Below are 18,486 nucleotides of genomic sequence, written 5' to 3' on the forward strand. Positions count from 1 at the left end.
TCCAAATACCATTAGCTGAACATAAGTCAGCAGGTCCCGATCCAGTCATCGAATATCTTGGAATTGCCCTGGACTCGCTTTCAATGACTGCTAAGCTACCACGAGACAAGTTGTCCAGAATTTCAGCAATGGTCAACGAGTTTTATCGACGGAAAAAGTGTACAAAACGGGAACTGCTGTCACTAGTGGGGCATCTAAATTATGCATGGAGAGTCATTATCCCTGGTCGTTCCTTCATATCCTACCTGATCGACCTTTCTAAGACAGTGAAGAAACTCCACCATCACGTGTACTTATCCCATGCCTGCCGCCAAGACCTACACATGTCGGCCACCTTCCTGAAAGAATGGAATGAAGTGTCATTCTTCGATGACTGTACTGCCACCTCTAACTGTGACATGGAACTATACACAGATGCGGCCGCTACTGTAGGCTTTGGTGGTTATTTCCAAGGATCCTGGTTCGCCGACAAATGGCCTTCAAAACTGTTAGGTGGATAGAACACAGCCTTGCCTTCCTGGAATTATACCCCATTGTTGTGGCAGCCATCTTGTGGGGACATAGATGGTCACAAAAGCGCGTGCTCTTTCGCTGTGACAATATATCAACAGTTCATATCATTAGGAAAAGCAGATCCAAATGTATTAAGATTATGTCTTCAATGAGAACACTAACCTGGACTGCTGCTAAAGGTAACTTTGTCGTCATTGCACAACATATCCCTGGCGTTCATAACAACATTGCTGATGCGCTCTCTCGTTTGCAGCTCAAGAAATTCCGAAGTCTAGCGCCATCAGCAGAGAAGAATGCCACACCATGCCCTCCAAGTTCACAAGTCATCCGGATTTGAACACCCATCTGAATACCCTGTGGTCCGCCGCCATTACCCCTTGCACCAGACACACTTACGCCACAGGGGTGCAGTGCTACATCAAGTTCATGATCCGTGTGTACCTGTTTCCAATGGAAGCCGACACTCTGCCCCCAGTGCAAGAGACGTATCTCCAGTACTTTCTGGCCCACTGTTTCGGGGTCCTTAAGCTCGCCTATACAACAGTGAAAACATACCTGGCGGGTATTAGGTATACATACCTGCAAGCCGGATTACATACTGTGTTTGATTCCCCAGCCTCTGGTGCCTTCGCCCAAATCCAGACTTTGATGAGAGGATACAAGAAGTTACAATCTCCCGTCAAGAGTAAGAGACTTCCCATTACGTATGACATTCTCCGTCGGATCGTCACTCTCCTAAGACAGGGTGTGCTAGGACCTTACAATGACTTAAATATGGAGACTATGTGCACCATTGCCTTCTTCGGATTTTTACGTTGTGGCGAGTTTATCTGCTCATCTAGTTTGGGCGTCGATGCCAACATCTGCGTAGAAGACATCAAATTCGATTCAAATCGTGCCAGGTGCATTTTACGACTCAAAGTGTCTAAGACTGACCCCTTCCGTCAAGGCGTACATACTTCATTGTTCGCTACGAAGAACCTGGTGTGCCCCTTTCGCAGCCTGACACAACTCGTATGGATCAGACGACAGAGTGGGGCACGTAACACCGACCCCTCTCTTCGTGGACAGCTCCTTTACAGCCATTACCAGGAATACCTTTCTGAGATAGCTTAGCATTATATTGTGTCGTGCCGGTTTTAGTTCCAGCGGGTATTCAGGACACTCTTTCAGGATCGGCGCGGCCACGACGGCAGCTCAAGCTCGTCTACAGGACCATCTTATCAAGACTCTAGGACGGTGGAGCTCTGACTGTTTTACTCGGTACATCCCAACCCCCGAAGCTACCTTGCGCCAAGCCCAGATCTCCCTATGTACCGTGTGACATTCATAGGCTCGACTTCGACCTGACGAGGTGCCATAGTCTACCATGTCAGTTTATGTATATATTTAGATGGTTGTGAAGCATCGTTCTCATCTCCCATGTTTAATCATGACCGTTAGTAGTTTGTGCCATTGTTCTTAGTGCCAAATCATCTCAGGACTCTTCTGTATTGTCTATTGTACCCAACTGTGTAGAGCACAGTATATGGACTCCACTACGTGCTAAGTGAGGATATACAGACATTGTGCCATAAATTCCATACCCCTGCTACTGCCACCCAGTGCTCGCTGTGATACAGACTATACGGCACGTATACAGAGGACTGATGCTATTAAACTTTGTTATAAGTCATTACATATTATTTTGCAATTCAGCCATTTCCCCATCTATTCCATTGGGGGCACTCGGTTGCTACACAACCTCTCTTTGGGCGTCTGTAGCCCCCAACTCATACCATATACCTCTCCCTAACCTAACATCCGGGGCTTCACGACCTCCAAGGGTACATCTCTACTAATACTGGGATCCTAGATCCCAGATTAATCCACAACAATACTCGGGTTGACACACGACCCACTAACAAGCTATCAACCCAGGATCCACGATCCTCGGGGTACTCTTTCTCTATTCCTATCACTCGGGTTTACGACCCACTAGCACCAGCAACCCAGGTAGCCCCCCTTTGTCGCCAATGTAAATAAATTATGATATTATATTCTATTGTTTGTTGTTGTTTGCTGCACAAACAGATATTTGTTTAGTTTTTGTGATTTGCATTCAACAGTTAGATGTATAGGCCTACCACACAATAATCAGATTATGTTTATAAAACTTATATTATTACACAGTTTTTTCAACTAGTGTTTAGGAAGGGGCCTTATTTGAAGCACCAGAAGTTGCACCAATATTTCTTTGCTTCACTACAATATATGAAGGAGTATAGGGGGGTAAATCTAGCTCAAGTGGAAGTGGTCTAGAACTGTCATTCACTATACTACTTATGAATATGTCATGTGTATTTTTAACTATGAACATAAGCTACTGATAAATAAGTAACGAAATACACTATATGTTTTGACCTACATTAGGCGTATCTAGATAATTTTGTACTTAAATAAATGAAAACTTCAATATATAAAGACATATTTTCACACGCAAAACTGAGTTTGATCATTAGATCCACACTTGTTCCACATATTTTTTGTTTGGTAGATTTAGATACAGTTCACACACAAGTCTGAAAATACAATCTGGGATCCCTTTCCCGTTTTGTCCACAACAATCCTTTATCTGCTGCTACGTCTAATGTCTGTTTCTTCAAGTCAGAGTATCTACGATCTTTCCAAACACTTTGTCTATTTAGCTCAGTCCAGAAGTATTGGTAGCGACTGCCACACTCTAGTGGGCGGAGATTATACGAGTGATAAAACAGGTCAATATGTTGTCATGATAACATACAAATTTCATTGTTTAATGCGTAAACGGGTGACGTCATGTAGACACCCACCCACGTGGGCCGTTTGACAACAAGGATGTAAGTTTTAATGGTAATAAATATTCATCAAACAATTACAAAACTTTTATACAAACGCGTAGGTCCTTGGTTTGAAAACCTTCCTGCCATGTCGTCTTCACATCTTCATAAAATGAAACTGTGGAATTTCCACGATTTATCAGACACAGACCAACACAAAAATTAAAGTTCTATTCTCTGGATGAGAAGGAAATATGTTTGTCGTGATGAATAAGAGCAGTTTTATTGAACAAAACATCATAATATGTACACTACATTTCATAAGTAACTTCCTCTATTTTTGCGCCATTTTCTCGCCACTATTGCGGCACTAACGCGGAATTATCGTGCCACCTTTGAGCCATTAACGCGAAACTATTGCGCCACTATCGAGACACTTCCATTTTCGCGATAACATTTTACAAGATCGCGGCACTTTCGCGACACTTTCACAGCACTATCGCGACACTTTCGAGACAGAATAGTCACGCTATCTTGTGACAGTTGTGCTAAATGTACGGTACAATATATTGTATTACTTTTTTCCTTGACTGATTTTGAGTTACGTTTTCCATGGCATGCTACTCTGCATTATTTAAGATCATAGTGTAAAGCTTCTTTTCCTTTTACCAATAATGATATCTATACTTTATTTAGACTGCAAATGTAAGGTGATCTTGTGGTCATGACTCCAATCACAAATACTCGTACACACATTAGCTGAGGTGATTTTCATGGCAACAAATAAGATAGAACAGAATCAAACCCTATCATGTGTCGGCCAAAATGCCCGACAGGAAACCTCATAACCAACTAATGTTTTGTACATGTCTAGTATCCCATAATGTTTCGTGATAAGTTTCATTCTGAATATAATGTGAAATAGTCTGGACAAAATCGTTTGGTTATTAAAGATTTCCTATGGTAAACAAAGTCCTTCACAAATATTACGTCGTTAGGTATTTGTATTACACAGTGACAGCATGTGTTAATGAATCATACTCATGAACCAGGTTAGAGCGTATCCACCACAAACACATGCAAATGCAAGTCAGGTATTTGCAACTCAAAGACATACATGTACAGTTACCACATTGAAATAACACAACTTTATACGAAGCTTCTGAAATAAACTTAGAGAAGAGCTGGTTTCGTGTTTTAGAGGAAGACACTAGAATATACATGTATGTATTTACATAGACTTATCAGGCTGATTATAACTAGATTTGATTGGGAAATTTTAATCAATTTTTTTGTTCAAGTACATTTCTTAGAATTGATGAGAGAATGTATATCTTCCATAAACTGCTATTTGAGAGTCTTCAGGATTTATAACATGGTGCCCCGATTTTGATTTCAGTGGGGGGCCAGTCGTCTTAGGCGTTGTGATTCGCTGTGCATAGTTGCGTCCCTTGGGCACGCCAGAAACCTATGATTGTGGGTTCGAAACCCGGTTCGCCCCAATTAAGTTTCTAGGTTTGTCAGCACCATACCCGTGCTCGTGGGGTTCACCGAAATGGTAAACGTCTGAGACCTGCACACTTTGGGCTTTCCTCCCACATTAAGCTGACACACCGTGATATAACTTGAATACTGTTAAATTGGCAATTACCTAAAGCAATTCCCCGAGAGTTGTTGCCTTTGTTATTGTTTTTCCCCTTGAGTACCCGGATGATATAGCAGAGATCTAGACTAGTTCACAGCCTGTGCTGCGCCATTCGTAAGCACAGTTGTCACTTTTATTGATAGTATAAGGGCGTATGGTCACATTTATCAACAAAATGACATACTTTTTTGGAAATAATAAGGAAATGTAGGTATCTTTGTGGGTAGCATCATTAATGGTGACAGTGTTTTGATAAGTCACTTGCTTGGTAATTGTGTGATTTTCGTTTACACTATTTTGACTTGCAACACAAAGAAAATATTTCACCTGCCCATTGCTTATTTTATGGTGTTTATTTTTTTACAGTCAAAATGTGCAAACGTTTCACTTAGGAAATTTATTAAACGCCTAAATATATGCCCATCTGTATTATTATGACGAAATCCAAACATTTTTATGTTTAATATCATCAGCAAGTGACTGTAAATGTAAGGATATTAAAAGTACATTTCTATATTGTTTGGATTCTAATACCAGCATAATTAATCTATTGTGATGTTTTTAAGCCCTTTTGTCAGTCTTAGTCATTTTTAGTAAATCTGTTAAATAAATGAACAGATTTTTCAGTCAATCGCCTGAAATATTTAGACATTCTATAAATTGCCTGAGTGAATCATATTTTACACATTGACTGTAACATATACACGCATACAAAGGAAAAGACTTGTGAAAAACAATGTCTATCGCGCATCGAAGAACTTCTCAACCAAGACATAGAGGAACAAGAATGATTCTGTTGAATGCTACAGCAAATGAATGAAAACAAAATGCAAATATCATAATTACAACCTACCAAAGTTATATGTATATTTTTAGTCAGCTGCCTTGTTCGAGGAATGCAACCGTAAATATTCACATAAAGGAACCATATTCCACACATCTGCAGCTGTACAAAGAAACTTATTGGATGTCACGTGTCTCTGTAACAATCAAATATTTCAAAATATATTTATCGTTTCGGGATATTATAACCCGTGTTTGGTTTCTCAACTGATCACTTAGTTTGTTTCACATAGGTGTCAAGTTTCAAAGGTCAGCTGAGAAAGCCCACGTGACAACTGTTTTCATAATGTCCACGGTTCTTTAAAACAATCCACTGAGTTAGATAACAATGAGCAATCAATCAACGTTATATCGGCTTTGAACAAAGTATGTTGTTTTCACATCGGCACTTCACGCCCAGATATTGAGGTATTCCGTCTGCTTTAGTAAACATACACATGTAAACGCTTACTTTGGACAAATCCACTGTGCAAAATAACAGTGTTTATTCAATCAATGAAATGCCTAATGGGAACCTTTATCAGGTAATCTGAGTTGTGCCTCCAGTAATTATACCTGTAATAAATTAACTGAGCATCAATTGAATGACGACAAATACACAAGTGTAGGGTTGTACCAGAAAACATGGATGACAACTAGGGAGTAGTTTACCCACGCAATCCGAAATCCGAAAATGCTTTCACTGCAGGGATACTTTTCTTATTATAAACTATAATCACCAGGGGTATTTCCAAATAACGACATCCGATGAGCTTCTGTCGTTCTTTTTGTCTGTTTAGGATGAAGAAATTTATTAACATGCGCCCTTTGTCCAAATCTTCATAGATCACGGGTAACCAATCAGTGTTGAAAAATGCGTAAAACAAATATTGCCTCCAAGTTTATTTAACTGTCCTTGCAGACGGTAGCCCAGTCTCTTGTTGCACTCAGTTGCGTTTGCGAGCAAAATCGACTCACGGCAGCTAGTGTGACCAAGAGGCCAATGTCAGACTTCGAGAAGAAGCTAGAGATTATAGAAACCCAACTCACTCACTGATTTCAGTGATTCGTTCGGATAAGTAGTGCCCCTTCTAACTATTCACTTATTATACCTCTTGTCAGTGTTAGAAACATTTCAATGTTCTAAAACAGATAATTAAATAGTTGGTTCACATACGCATCGACCCGTTGGACGCGGACATTTCGCAATTTCATAAATAAATTCCTGAAGTGTTCTAACGGGTTCATTTTGTGACACATGTACGTATGAAAAATTGCCAGTTTAATGCTTTGCCTTAAATATATGCAATATTTATTATTAAAGCAATACACAGACTTCTTTCTTTAGATACGCATGTATGTATTTAAAAGAACATCCTTGAAAGGGGCCTGGTGGAAATATTATCTGGGATGGTAGGAGGCAAGACGATTGTGTTGTATTATTTTCCACTTACTTTCACAAACGCCCGATTTCATCACTATTTGATAGTGATTTATAAACACATGCTCACGATACAGTCAAAATGCTTTTAGCAGAGATTTTCTTTTGAATATGGAAAGGATTGTGCCGCTTTTATTATGAAACTGTAGCATATTAAATATTTCACTAACATTGTTGGCGGGTGTTAGTGCAGTCAGTATAGACGCTTGAATTTCGAAATATACCATTTGAAGTTTGAATCCATCTGTCGACATATCCGATAACACACTCGCGAGTAATCAGAACCTCTCTTACTTTCTTAAACATATGTTCGAGCTCAAATTAATTAATTGAATTGTTTACAATTATCAAACGATGCTTGGAACCCATGTCGCCAATATCTTCTCTATCCAGGGAATATTTACCAGAAACAGTGTCAAAAGAAAACCAAACCACTCTATTGCGAAAAGCGTTTTTGTAAAACGATAGCCAATGGTAAAACAGAGGATTATAGGGGGCGTCTCACAGGCAAGTGAGCGAAGCTCAAGATGGTGAGCAGAGGTTTCAGCTCCACAGAATCCCAAACAACCAACCAGGTCGAAGGCTGGCATTCCAATAAAAGTAAGCGGGGTCCGACCAGACACGCATTTATAGACGGAACAAAAAGCTACAGAAACCCTGATCATGCAGCTGAATGCCGGGGGTCGCCTGACACCTAAGAAGAAAAAATAGGGCGCCCGATAACGCCCTGCAGACCAACCAACACCTGCTATGGGTGGCCAAGTAACCATTCAGCAATATCATGACACTGTGTCAAATTATGTTTGCTTATAAATGTAAATGTGCTTATTTAGAAAGAGCAACATATGTACATTCGTATTTGAATTATCGCTTCAGGATGTATCCTTGACCTGATCATCATGCTTGTGACAACCGTTACGTTCGGTAGTAAACCCTCCATTATATCTAAAATGTTAATTGTTAACACGACCAGGTGCTATAAGCGTACGCTTAGACAACAAAGGCACACATTTGAACTGACTGTCGCCGCTCAGTCATCGTCATGCATATCATGAAGTAATGAGGGTATTGTCACTAAAGCTTCGCGCCCGTCTGTTAGTTCTGATAGTGATTACATAAGCTTTGTATTGATATGTTTATCGAGACGAGTCAAAGTACGTGAGGGGTGTAAGAATGTTTTAATGCCTCACCGTCACACGAAATGAAAACCGGCGTCACTCGAATGGTTTAAGTAAGACAGTGACAATAAATAAGGGCGTCATGAGGGTAACACTTTACAGACAGGCGATAGTCAATTTACGTCAGACCTCTATACAACGTTAAAGCCCCACCCTGACTATAAATAGCCCGCAAGGTGGCGGTGTTTCAGTTTCGAACAATGACTGACAATGTAAACACAACCGAGTGTCGGGAGACGTTTTTTGAAAACCATACGGGTCCAGATCACCATTGACCGTCAAACTTCGTATCAACTTGAATGACAAACCATGGATACAATAAATGGTTCCATATCAAGATATAAGTCAATAAATTTTCTGTAGTTTTATCATAAAAAATCGAATCGATCGTGTTTGGCGTCTGCATCAATCACAGTGGGCGGAGCTTATTTACGGTTGCGCTATAAAAAGCAAAGCACATGGTCAAATGTACATGTGACACATTCAATGCATTTGTGGTCAAAGTGAATTGTGTTGCATATTTTTACGGCAGAACAGCAGCAGAACATCGGTTTCGGTTAATGTAACAGTAACGATACTTAAATACGAAATTGACGACGCGATTCTTTCAGTTCAATCCGAAAATGACAGATATTTGTTTAGTTTTGGTCATTTGCATTCAACAGTTTATATTCATAAAACTTAAATTATTACACAGATTTTCAACTAGTGTTTAGGAAGGGGCCTAATTTGAAGCACCAAAAGTTCCGCCAATATTTCTCAGCTTGACTACAATAGATGAATATGTTACGTGTATCAACATAACAATTCACATAAGCAACTGGTAAATAAGTAAAGAAATATACTTGATGTTTTGACCTACAGAAGTCTATCCAGATAATATTGTACTTACGATAAACGAAAACTCCAATACATATATTCCAAGACAACTTTAATTATGAATTTCCTTTTCTTTCACAGAATTTTCACACACAAAACTGAGTTTGATCATAAGATCCACACTTGTCCCATGTATGTTTGTTCGGGGTATTTGGTTACACTTTGCGCACAAGTTTTGAAATACAATCTGGGATCCCTTTCCCGTTTTGTCCACACAAATCCTTCATCTGCTGCAACGTTTAATTACGTTTCTTCAAGTCCAAGTATCTACGATCTCTCCAAACACTTCGTTTATTTAGCTCAGTCCAGAAGCAATGTGTTCAAATCGACGAATTTATGCAACATGGTGGCCGCACCATTCCCCAACTGCGATTGCCTATGCCGTGTCACGCATGGTGGACAAAAGTGTGAACATACATATTCGGCTTCATCTGGTTCCACAATGAAATCTAGCTGTCACATTGATTCACTAATCCCAAGAATCGGCACTGAATTTATCAAAGTTTCTGTTGCACTTGCAAGGGCGGGAAGAGAGGCGCCATCTTGTCGATTAAATTCGGGGCGCATTCAAATATTATCAGCAGCATATTGGGTGAATTATAACTATAATTGTCGGATGCTTAACGTAAGTTAGGGACATAATCTAGAATATTTAAGACTTTAAAAAAGATAATTTAGTTGATTAATTTCGATAATAATTTTTATTATTATGAATATCTCCTTAACGAATATCTAATATCAGAAAGAAGATTGCAGCTCGCTTTAAAGTGCATTCTATCCTCGGCAGTTTGTTTTTTGCAATTTTTGCATTTACGAATGCTTTTCACCACTCCGTAACAATTGATGCGATGGTATTTGTGGATTAACCTTCAAATGTTATTACTGTAGAATATCACATTTTGTAAGAATTATGAAGCAGACATTTGGAGGCGTCTCAGGATATCTTTCAGGATGTGTTTTCTAGCATTCCCCACTAATTATAACAGGGTATTGGAAACATGTATAGATTGCCTGGCTGTAGATAGGATTTGTGATCTTAACAATTACCGGGTGTGACAAAGTATACACGATCTCATTAGGGGATAACAAGGGTATCAGTTTAATATTAGAGGACGTTGGTAGTGAATATGTAATGGCATGTCGATTTCTAATCCTTTCAACCTGATGAAAGGAGGTCAATCAACCAGTTCGTGCTATTTTTTTTGTCAAATGTGTCTTTAAATGAAGGACAGCTGAACAAAGAGTAAAAACTATTTCCCATGTCACTTCCAGCTGGTGACATGTAGTGAACTTGACATGTGATGATGACTTTTCATGTTTATATTATAAGTTTGTCAAACTGTAATATAAATTATTTATTTATTCAATGTGAGGAAATGTCAGTACGGGATATTGTCCGAGTAGGGAACTGTCGGTGTGAGGGAAATGTCCTACACTCCTTAAATATATGGTGTGGTACATAATAAATGAGCAAACAATCCCGCATTGTAAATGTTCCTATTTTAGAACGTAATATCTGGCAATTAGTATGATAACCTTTTTTATTCAGATCTTCGGAGAGGCAGCAACAGAAGCCAGCACTGGCTTGTTTTGTCCTATCCGTTTTACAAAACGTTCTAAAACAGTGTCAAACCATACCTACATTGTTTTGTGTGATGGATGATACAGGTACATGCTATCTCGTCTTCTTAACATTTACTTACTTCATTAGTGCAGGCACACACGTATAACTTAACACAACGACATGAGAAACATATTTTCATGACCTGTAGCCTCCCTCCTTTAGTGAACATTAATAAACAACCGGTATCGATACATAACATGTTCTCTGGTCTCGAATCAACGTAACAAGTTAATTAAATACTGCGTAGCAATACTATTTCAGTGAAGGAATGTTAAGAACAAGACGACAAAATGACTGCATAGTGTAATGTGTTTGAAGTCATTGTTCTATATTCTAAGCAAATACGATACCACAGGATATGTGAGATGTTCCTGACGAAGAAACATGATCTTGTGTCAACTCAATTTAATTCTTTATTTCAATTCAATTCTTTATTTTTCAGTATAAAGGCCATAGGCCAATGTACAAATACTCACTGAAAAAAATACAGTATACATGTAGATCTTGTGTCACAAATATATGGTAATCCTTGTTCCTCGCACAAACCTATCGATATCGTTCATATCTGTTGCGCTTCCGTCCTAATGACCATGAGTATTACATATGTTCTTAAATGTAAAAATGTCTTAAATGCCACTGGTTAACGCTACTATTCAATTGCCTGCACAGCTGAATCTACCCTACTCCTAATGAATACAATTTGCTGGAAGGTGGATTTCATCTTCCATGTTTATGATGTTATATAACGCACGACTCTTCCTGTTATTTCGTGCACCTGCATAGCATTGTGAGTAGACAATGTAATTAACTATCCGAGTTGTCTCGCTATAAGTTACATAATAAACTGTGGGGTGCTTTTTTTTATTGGAGTAGATATTCTGAGTATATTCATTGTGAATAATGTTGCAGTCTGGTTCGCTCTTGAATGTCTAGAGAATAAAGAATTCATCAAATCACAACTATATCTGCAGACCCCGCCACCAAAAACCCTAATCCTTTCAGATTCATTAAGTGGGCTCCAGGCTATAAAAAAAACTAAAACACAAAAAAACGCCCAAAACTAATACAACAGATAATTAAAAGCCCCAACAATCTACGTAAATTAGGTGTAGACATAGAAATAGTTCGGATCCCTGCCCACGTTGGAGTGTTTGGCAACGAACACGCAGACAAAGCAGCCAAATCTGCACTAAAATTAGAAGAAGTAAGCATCAACCTACCAATGTAAAAAGATTAAATTAAAAGTAATACAAAAGTGGCAAAATAACTATCAGAAATAACTAAACTACAAACAGGCAACACTAAGTTAAACTCCCACCTACACCAAACTAAAAAAACACCAATCCGGGAAATGCCCCCACTGCAACTTGAAAGAAACTCCTGAACACATAATACTATATTGCACACAGTACCAGCAACATAGAACAACACTCCAATCCACTCTAAACTGCAACAATCAAATGACACTAGCAACGGTACTAACACCCCCTAAATGACTTACAAACCTTTAAAGCACTAGGCATATATCTAATCAAAACAGGCCTACTCGGCCGCATCTAACAAAGTACAACAAACAAGCTGCCAATAATCCTTAAAATTCTAAATCTACAAAAACATACTTAGAACTACATCTACTACATTTAGTCCCCCCTCCATCTTTTGCATGGCATATTTCAAAAATCCAAATTTGTTATCCAAATTAAGTAAACAACCCTAAAAGCCCCCCTAGGTTGCCCAACCTTCTCGGACATACCCTTTTCGACCAAACACTAAATGGCCTGGCGGGCCGGTGCGCGAAATACGCATGTTAAAGTCCCAATTTAAAAAAGTAAATAAGTAGACACTCGACATGTGTATACGTGCATCAACTTTTGCACAAACCAAGTGTAGCAGTAGTTTGTCTGATTAACGAGCAGAAACTCATCTTACAACTTACCACTATGTGGAACAGATAAACAACACAGTATTTGACCTATCATTTTAAAACCGTCTATGGATCATGTCTTTGAAAATCATTTACAAGTTCAACACATAAGGAAGACATCTTTAATTTGGGGAACACAATGTTTTGGAGTGTATACTTACTCCTTCACCTGATGAAAGAGTAAATATTACTGTTCCTCATAATAAAGTTACCATCCATAAATTCTCTTCCTTACATGTATGTATCATCCGTGTATCACCTGGTTTCTACTTCGTTTTGAGGAAAGTTATTCCGTTTTCATAAGCACATCAAAGGGAAATGTATTTTCATATATTTAATCCTGAATGCTAAATGCTAAACAGAGACTGTGATGGCCGCTGTTAACACTCAGCATTTCAGGCATTTACGGACGAACGCAAGTCCTTATTGTGTATGAATCAGATGAACTGAGGACTAAAATCGGGGTGAATCTAGAAAAAAAGTGTATTCAAGCACCACTGGGAATTGCGTTCTCATACACTACTCCCAATTCCGAAGACTATTGATAACTTATACAAATGAGTTAAACACATCAGGGAATATAAACATTTGTCCATTAATTTCTTATTGATTAATATAGAATAGGTCATGCATCCTTGCGGAAAAAATACAGTTTTAAGAACATAATTTTTTATCCATGGCTTTATACTGTTAATGGACCTACCACCTAGACCTCTTTAAATATAACACGAGCAACATGCTTATATAGCTCCAGGTTAGATTGAACATACATACGACATACATGGGAAGTAACGCACCACAGCATTTCTGAAGTGTACATGTACATGCAGTGCAGGGGTCCGGAAACCGTCATATGCGCCGGACATGTCCGATTGGGAATCTCAAATGTCCGGTCTAAAATATTGCTTACCGGACATTTAAATTTTTCTGTCCGGACATTTTAAAAAGTATTGTCCGGACATTCTTAAATTTTGACCGGACATGATCAACAGTTAGGACTGAGCAATTTCTGTCTGCAGTTGTAACACAATGAAGATTATCTACACTGACAAGCTTTGTTTGTTTTGATTGCTGTAAATACATCGTACCTAGAATGATAGTCCAATCGGTCAATCACTGTAATAGGCAATAAACTGAGTTGACACTGATTAATCGAGGATTTATTACTGAGAACATCTTGTTAATTTGAGTAAAATGTATTTACAACTGTACATAAATACCTTGCATCATCGATATACCTCATTATCCTCACAATGCTAGGATACGTAACCTCAGTCAAGAAGCGAAAGCGTGACGACAGCCAGTCGACCGATGCAGATCAGTCGACAGGATCTGCCAAACCCTCAAAGTCTGAATGATCATTTTGTAAGTCGTGGCTAACGACTTTCACTTGGTTGACATACAACGAGGATTTGCAGATTTTATTGTTTTCAGTAGCTAGTCGTATATTGAATCTTGATTGACCGCCATTTTGCTTTCTGTGACGATCGATAACAATTTTTTTTATGGTCAATAATTAAGTACAGATGAAAAAGTATTCAAATAACTACTGCTATCAACGATAGTTTAGGATTTATGATTATATTATCTGTCTTGTTTTAAATAATCTTTAGTTTAAAAAAAACACTTTTCCCGTGAGGTCACGTGATAACCAAATATGGGATAATAGTCTCGATCCAAATGTTACAACGCGTACACTCTAGCAGACTCATGAATATTAATTAGACCGTTCACAACGTTGACAGATCGTTATTATAACAGAAACAAACGAATGTTTTCCATATATATCTAAAATGATATTATTTGTTATTAATTGTCCGGTGAATTAAACAATTTAAATTGAAACAATTCATAATTCATCATATTATGAATACGTAACAACTTGTAATTTGTGTGTAAAAAGTCGTACTAAAACACGCTGTTTGAAGGGGGCGGGGCATAAATGTAAATGTCCGATTGGGATTTTAAATTTTCCGGACCCCTGATGCAGTGTAACAATATGCCGCCACTTTCTCGGCACTATTACCGACTTTTGCGGCACTATCGCGCCACTTTCGTGGCACTTTTGCGCCACTTATGCGAAACATCGCGGCATTAGCGCGCAACTTTCGCGGCATTTTCTAGCCACTTTCGCGGTATTATCGCGCCACTTTCGAGTCACTTTCGCGATACTTTCACCGGACGATCGCGAACGCATAGCGAAATAGTTTCGCGATACAGGGGAAGTGACTTTTGAAATGTAGTGTATCATGGCACCAATTTGTTCACATTAATTCTGCCATGTGCGTGAACATGGATTTCAACATTATTTTCATCAAGATTATTCAGCTTGCTGGCTACGACTACTTCGGTATGAACTCATGTTTGGTCTCGAAGCTCAAAGCAACAATGATTCTCTGAAGATGCATTTTTTTCTTCATCCATGACGAGCATCTGTCACAAGGTCAATGCCTCGACAATCTTCCTGGTCAGTTGATTTCAACAATGTAATACACAGCCTCATTCACGGCATCAGCGCAAAAAATTGGCAATAGTCCTGTAGTCCTTGCCAAACTGCTCAATAGTTAAGGTATCATAAGGGCTAGTAGAAATTTGCCATTTTTATGGGCTTTGCTATATGTTATCATTATAAGGACTAGTGGACTGAAAATGTAAGCTTCTACCCCTGGGCGCCATCACAAGATTCATTCAAAATACCCACCCACGCGATCAGGGTTACGACCTTGGCATGAATTAACAAATTAATTTGCATTTTTTTTAAAAATGTTTTGTTGAATACTATTATTTATAAACATCCTGTTCATGATACTTTTGGATTGCACTTTTATTTTATTACTTTCTAAAACTTTTTTATTCCCCCCTTTCTGACCATGCGATCTTCTAGCAACCATGCCCCATGAGCGCATCCGAGTTTAAAACTGCCAAGAACACTGCATGTTCGCTTGTCTTCAATATCAGCAACACAACATTTTCATGTGACGCTTAAGGAGATCTACGACAGATAGTGGATCTAACTGCAATTCTTTTTTTTAACCAAGCCTGGGCTGGGGCGAGGTCTTGACATTCCAGTAACAAGTGAGCAATGGATTCAGGTTGATTGCAAGATGGACAAACCATGTCATAGCGCTTCTTGTGACTGAGTCTGAGGCGTGAGATGGCAATTTCAACTTTCCTTTCATTTGAGTATGAGCATGGCTTTTGGTGGATCTTGGTTGAATTTTGCAAAGCTATCTGCTGATTTTACTTGCGTCCCACTAGGCTTGCCATCTTTGGGCTATGGAGGCTTTGATTTTGCTTTTTACCTCTAGTTTACTAAAGGGAATAGGCTGTATCCCACTTTGTCTAGAGCTAGCTTCATCAGTGTCCCTGCTTGCGAGGTGTGTCTGCCATTGTAAGTTTATCAATACTTAATTTCCCCAGACATCGCATTTTATACACAGAATGTATCCACTTCAAAGGCTAGGGCCTAATTACTGTGTTACTATTGTTAACTGAGGGTGTAATTTGAGGACAAGATGTCAGTACTTAAGAGTAAATCCATTGCCTTCAATTGTTTATTGCCGCTTTGCATAGTCGTGCTTGGCCGCGGATGTTTTGACAGGCAGATTTATGACACGTGAGGAGCTCAGCTCTTGATTAACAGTTCCTTATGCACTTAAACATTATCGTTGACAGCGTACACACAGGACCACAAGGTGAGTTTTCGATATACGATATTTCATTATAAGTGTGTTTGTTATATCCATAAATATTATATGAAAAAATATACAGCACATTGCCGGGACAGAAAGAACAGTTCCTTATATCCGTCAGTTCGTTATAAGTGTGTTCGTTATAAAAGTAGTTTACTGTGTTAGAACATACCAAATTAACAAGATTTTTATTTATTAACAGGAATACAATTACAAAGGAAGCCTTTTCCGATGTTTATTAGGTTCTACACTAGTAGGAAGGAACTAAAATATTGCCACCCAACCAGACCATATTTCCAAAATTAATTGCCTTGCTTTTATTTAAGCAGATAAGCCTTAAGCCTTAAGCATTTCACAAAAACGGTCTGGGTTGTCCTTACAACCATATTGTATTTGAAGCTGTTATCAATGGTAGGAACAAGTGTGAAACGTTTTAACTTCCCATGGTGTACAGAGAAGATGTGTTCTGATTGATGATGGACAAAGAGGCCATGACATAAGCAGATTATATTTTCAGCCAGGTCGAACTAAAAAAAAATAAGCAACTGCACATGACTGCTCAAGATCTTTGCTTACCCCTAGTTTGTCCTCAAGATGTGCATTTGTGGACTTGAGGTTGGAACACAGTGCTTCAAGGCTGCTCCGAACCTGTCAACATAAGAGTATTGAAACAAAATGATGTATGAAACTTCTTAAAACTTATTGACAGGAGGTTTTGCTTGGGATTGTAAAACCCAAGGTAACAGAGGCGATGTAAGTAAGACCTGAGGGATTGAGAGGCAAGGTGAGGCGAGACAGTGTGCGTGAGTGAGTGAGAGATATGCCAGGTCCATGATCAGGTCCAACATATCTCTGCAGCTGGGTACTAATCACTTCACCCCTGTTGAGTCCTTGACCCCTTGACCCCTCATTCTATTCCATATACAGCACCAGGATCCATCAGGCCAGTGTAAATATCGATATAATAAATGTCTGTTTATTGTAACCATGTTGTTATTGTTCACAAATGTCCAGTATATTTTCAGCTTTTCTGATGCATAGATTGTTACTTAATGCCAGCATGTCCTCTGCTCAGTAAATTGTTCTCTTTTTGGGCGCCCATATGGTTTTAACTCTGCCACTGGCACTGAGATGTCAAACAATAGTTATCATTGTTGATAATTCAAAGAATACTACTCTATTATATCACTGCCAGGAAGCCTGCATTTCAGCTGTCATCACATTATAAAATCTATTCATAACCAGTCAAGATACCAATAGTATCTTCCTTCCTAAATCTCTGTGCATGTGCAGGCAGGAAACTTCACTCCTTTCCAACATCAGCATCCTTGATGCAGAAAATTGGGGAGCTAGGTGGGATTACCTTAATGTAATAGAGCAAGTATCTTCATAATTATTATTAGCAATGATAAATATAGTTTGATAATTCTTACGAGTTCGCTCCCTTGGTTAGTAGGTGTTCACACATCAACTCATAAAAAAAATCAATAACAAAACTTGACATACTGAAGCATCTCTTGGTGCAAGAAAGGTCAGATGGGGGAATCAACTGAAGTTTGGAGGGCGTGAATCAAGTGTTTTGTGCATCCCAAAGGCATGAGACAAATGGACAAGATTCAACCCTACAACCCCATGAGTGAGTGGAAGCCGGGTATGGCGACAGGATACAGGCGACTTCTGTGCAGTGCTGTGCTTCCGTTGTGATGAGTGCTGGATCTAGTACAGCAACTTGGATCCCAGATCTGTCTCCATCATTAATTCTGCAACTAACTCTGTTTCCATCAGGTGAGATCTGTGACTTTATTATCGGCGAGAAACAATGATTTCATGTTGAAAACAGGACACTCCAATCATGACTCTGATTCACCTGCTTGTGCCCATGTTGTTACACAGATCAAGTGACATTGAACTAAACCCTGGACCCTCTGGTAGTGAACTAGGCGACCTCAAGAACGCTATAATTAATCAAA

General features: G+C 38.9%; 1 protein-coding gene across 4 annotated transcripts in view; it reads right to left on the reverse strand.

The window, feature by feature from the left end:
- LOC139445782 (ankyrin repeat domain-containing protein 26-like) overlaps positions 1-18,486 on the reverse strand; it is a 758,925-nt gene that overhangs the window by 120,306 nt on the left and 620,133 nt on the right. For all 4 annotated transcript variants that reach the window (XM_071226998.1, XM_071227000.1, XM_071226999.1 and 1 more), the window contains one exon: positions 17,093-17,164. In XM_071226998.1, coding sequence (XP_071083099.1) covers positions 17,093-17,164 — 72 coding nt within the window. The remainder of the gene's footprint in view (positions 1-17,092; positions 17,165-18,486) is intronic.

The sequence above is a fragment of the Haliotis cracherodii genome, unplaced genomic scaffold, assembly GCF_022045235.1.
Source record: "Haliotis cracherodii isolate W230 unplaced genomic scaffold, xgHalCrac1.p SCAF_6, whole genome shotgun sequence".
Classification (NCBI taxonomy): domain Eukaryota; kingdom Metazoa; phylum Mollusca; class Gastropoda; order Lepetellida; family Haliotidae; genus Haliotis; species Haliotis cracherodii.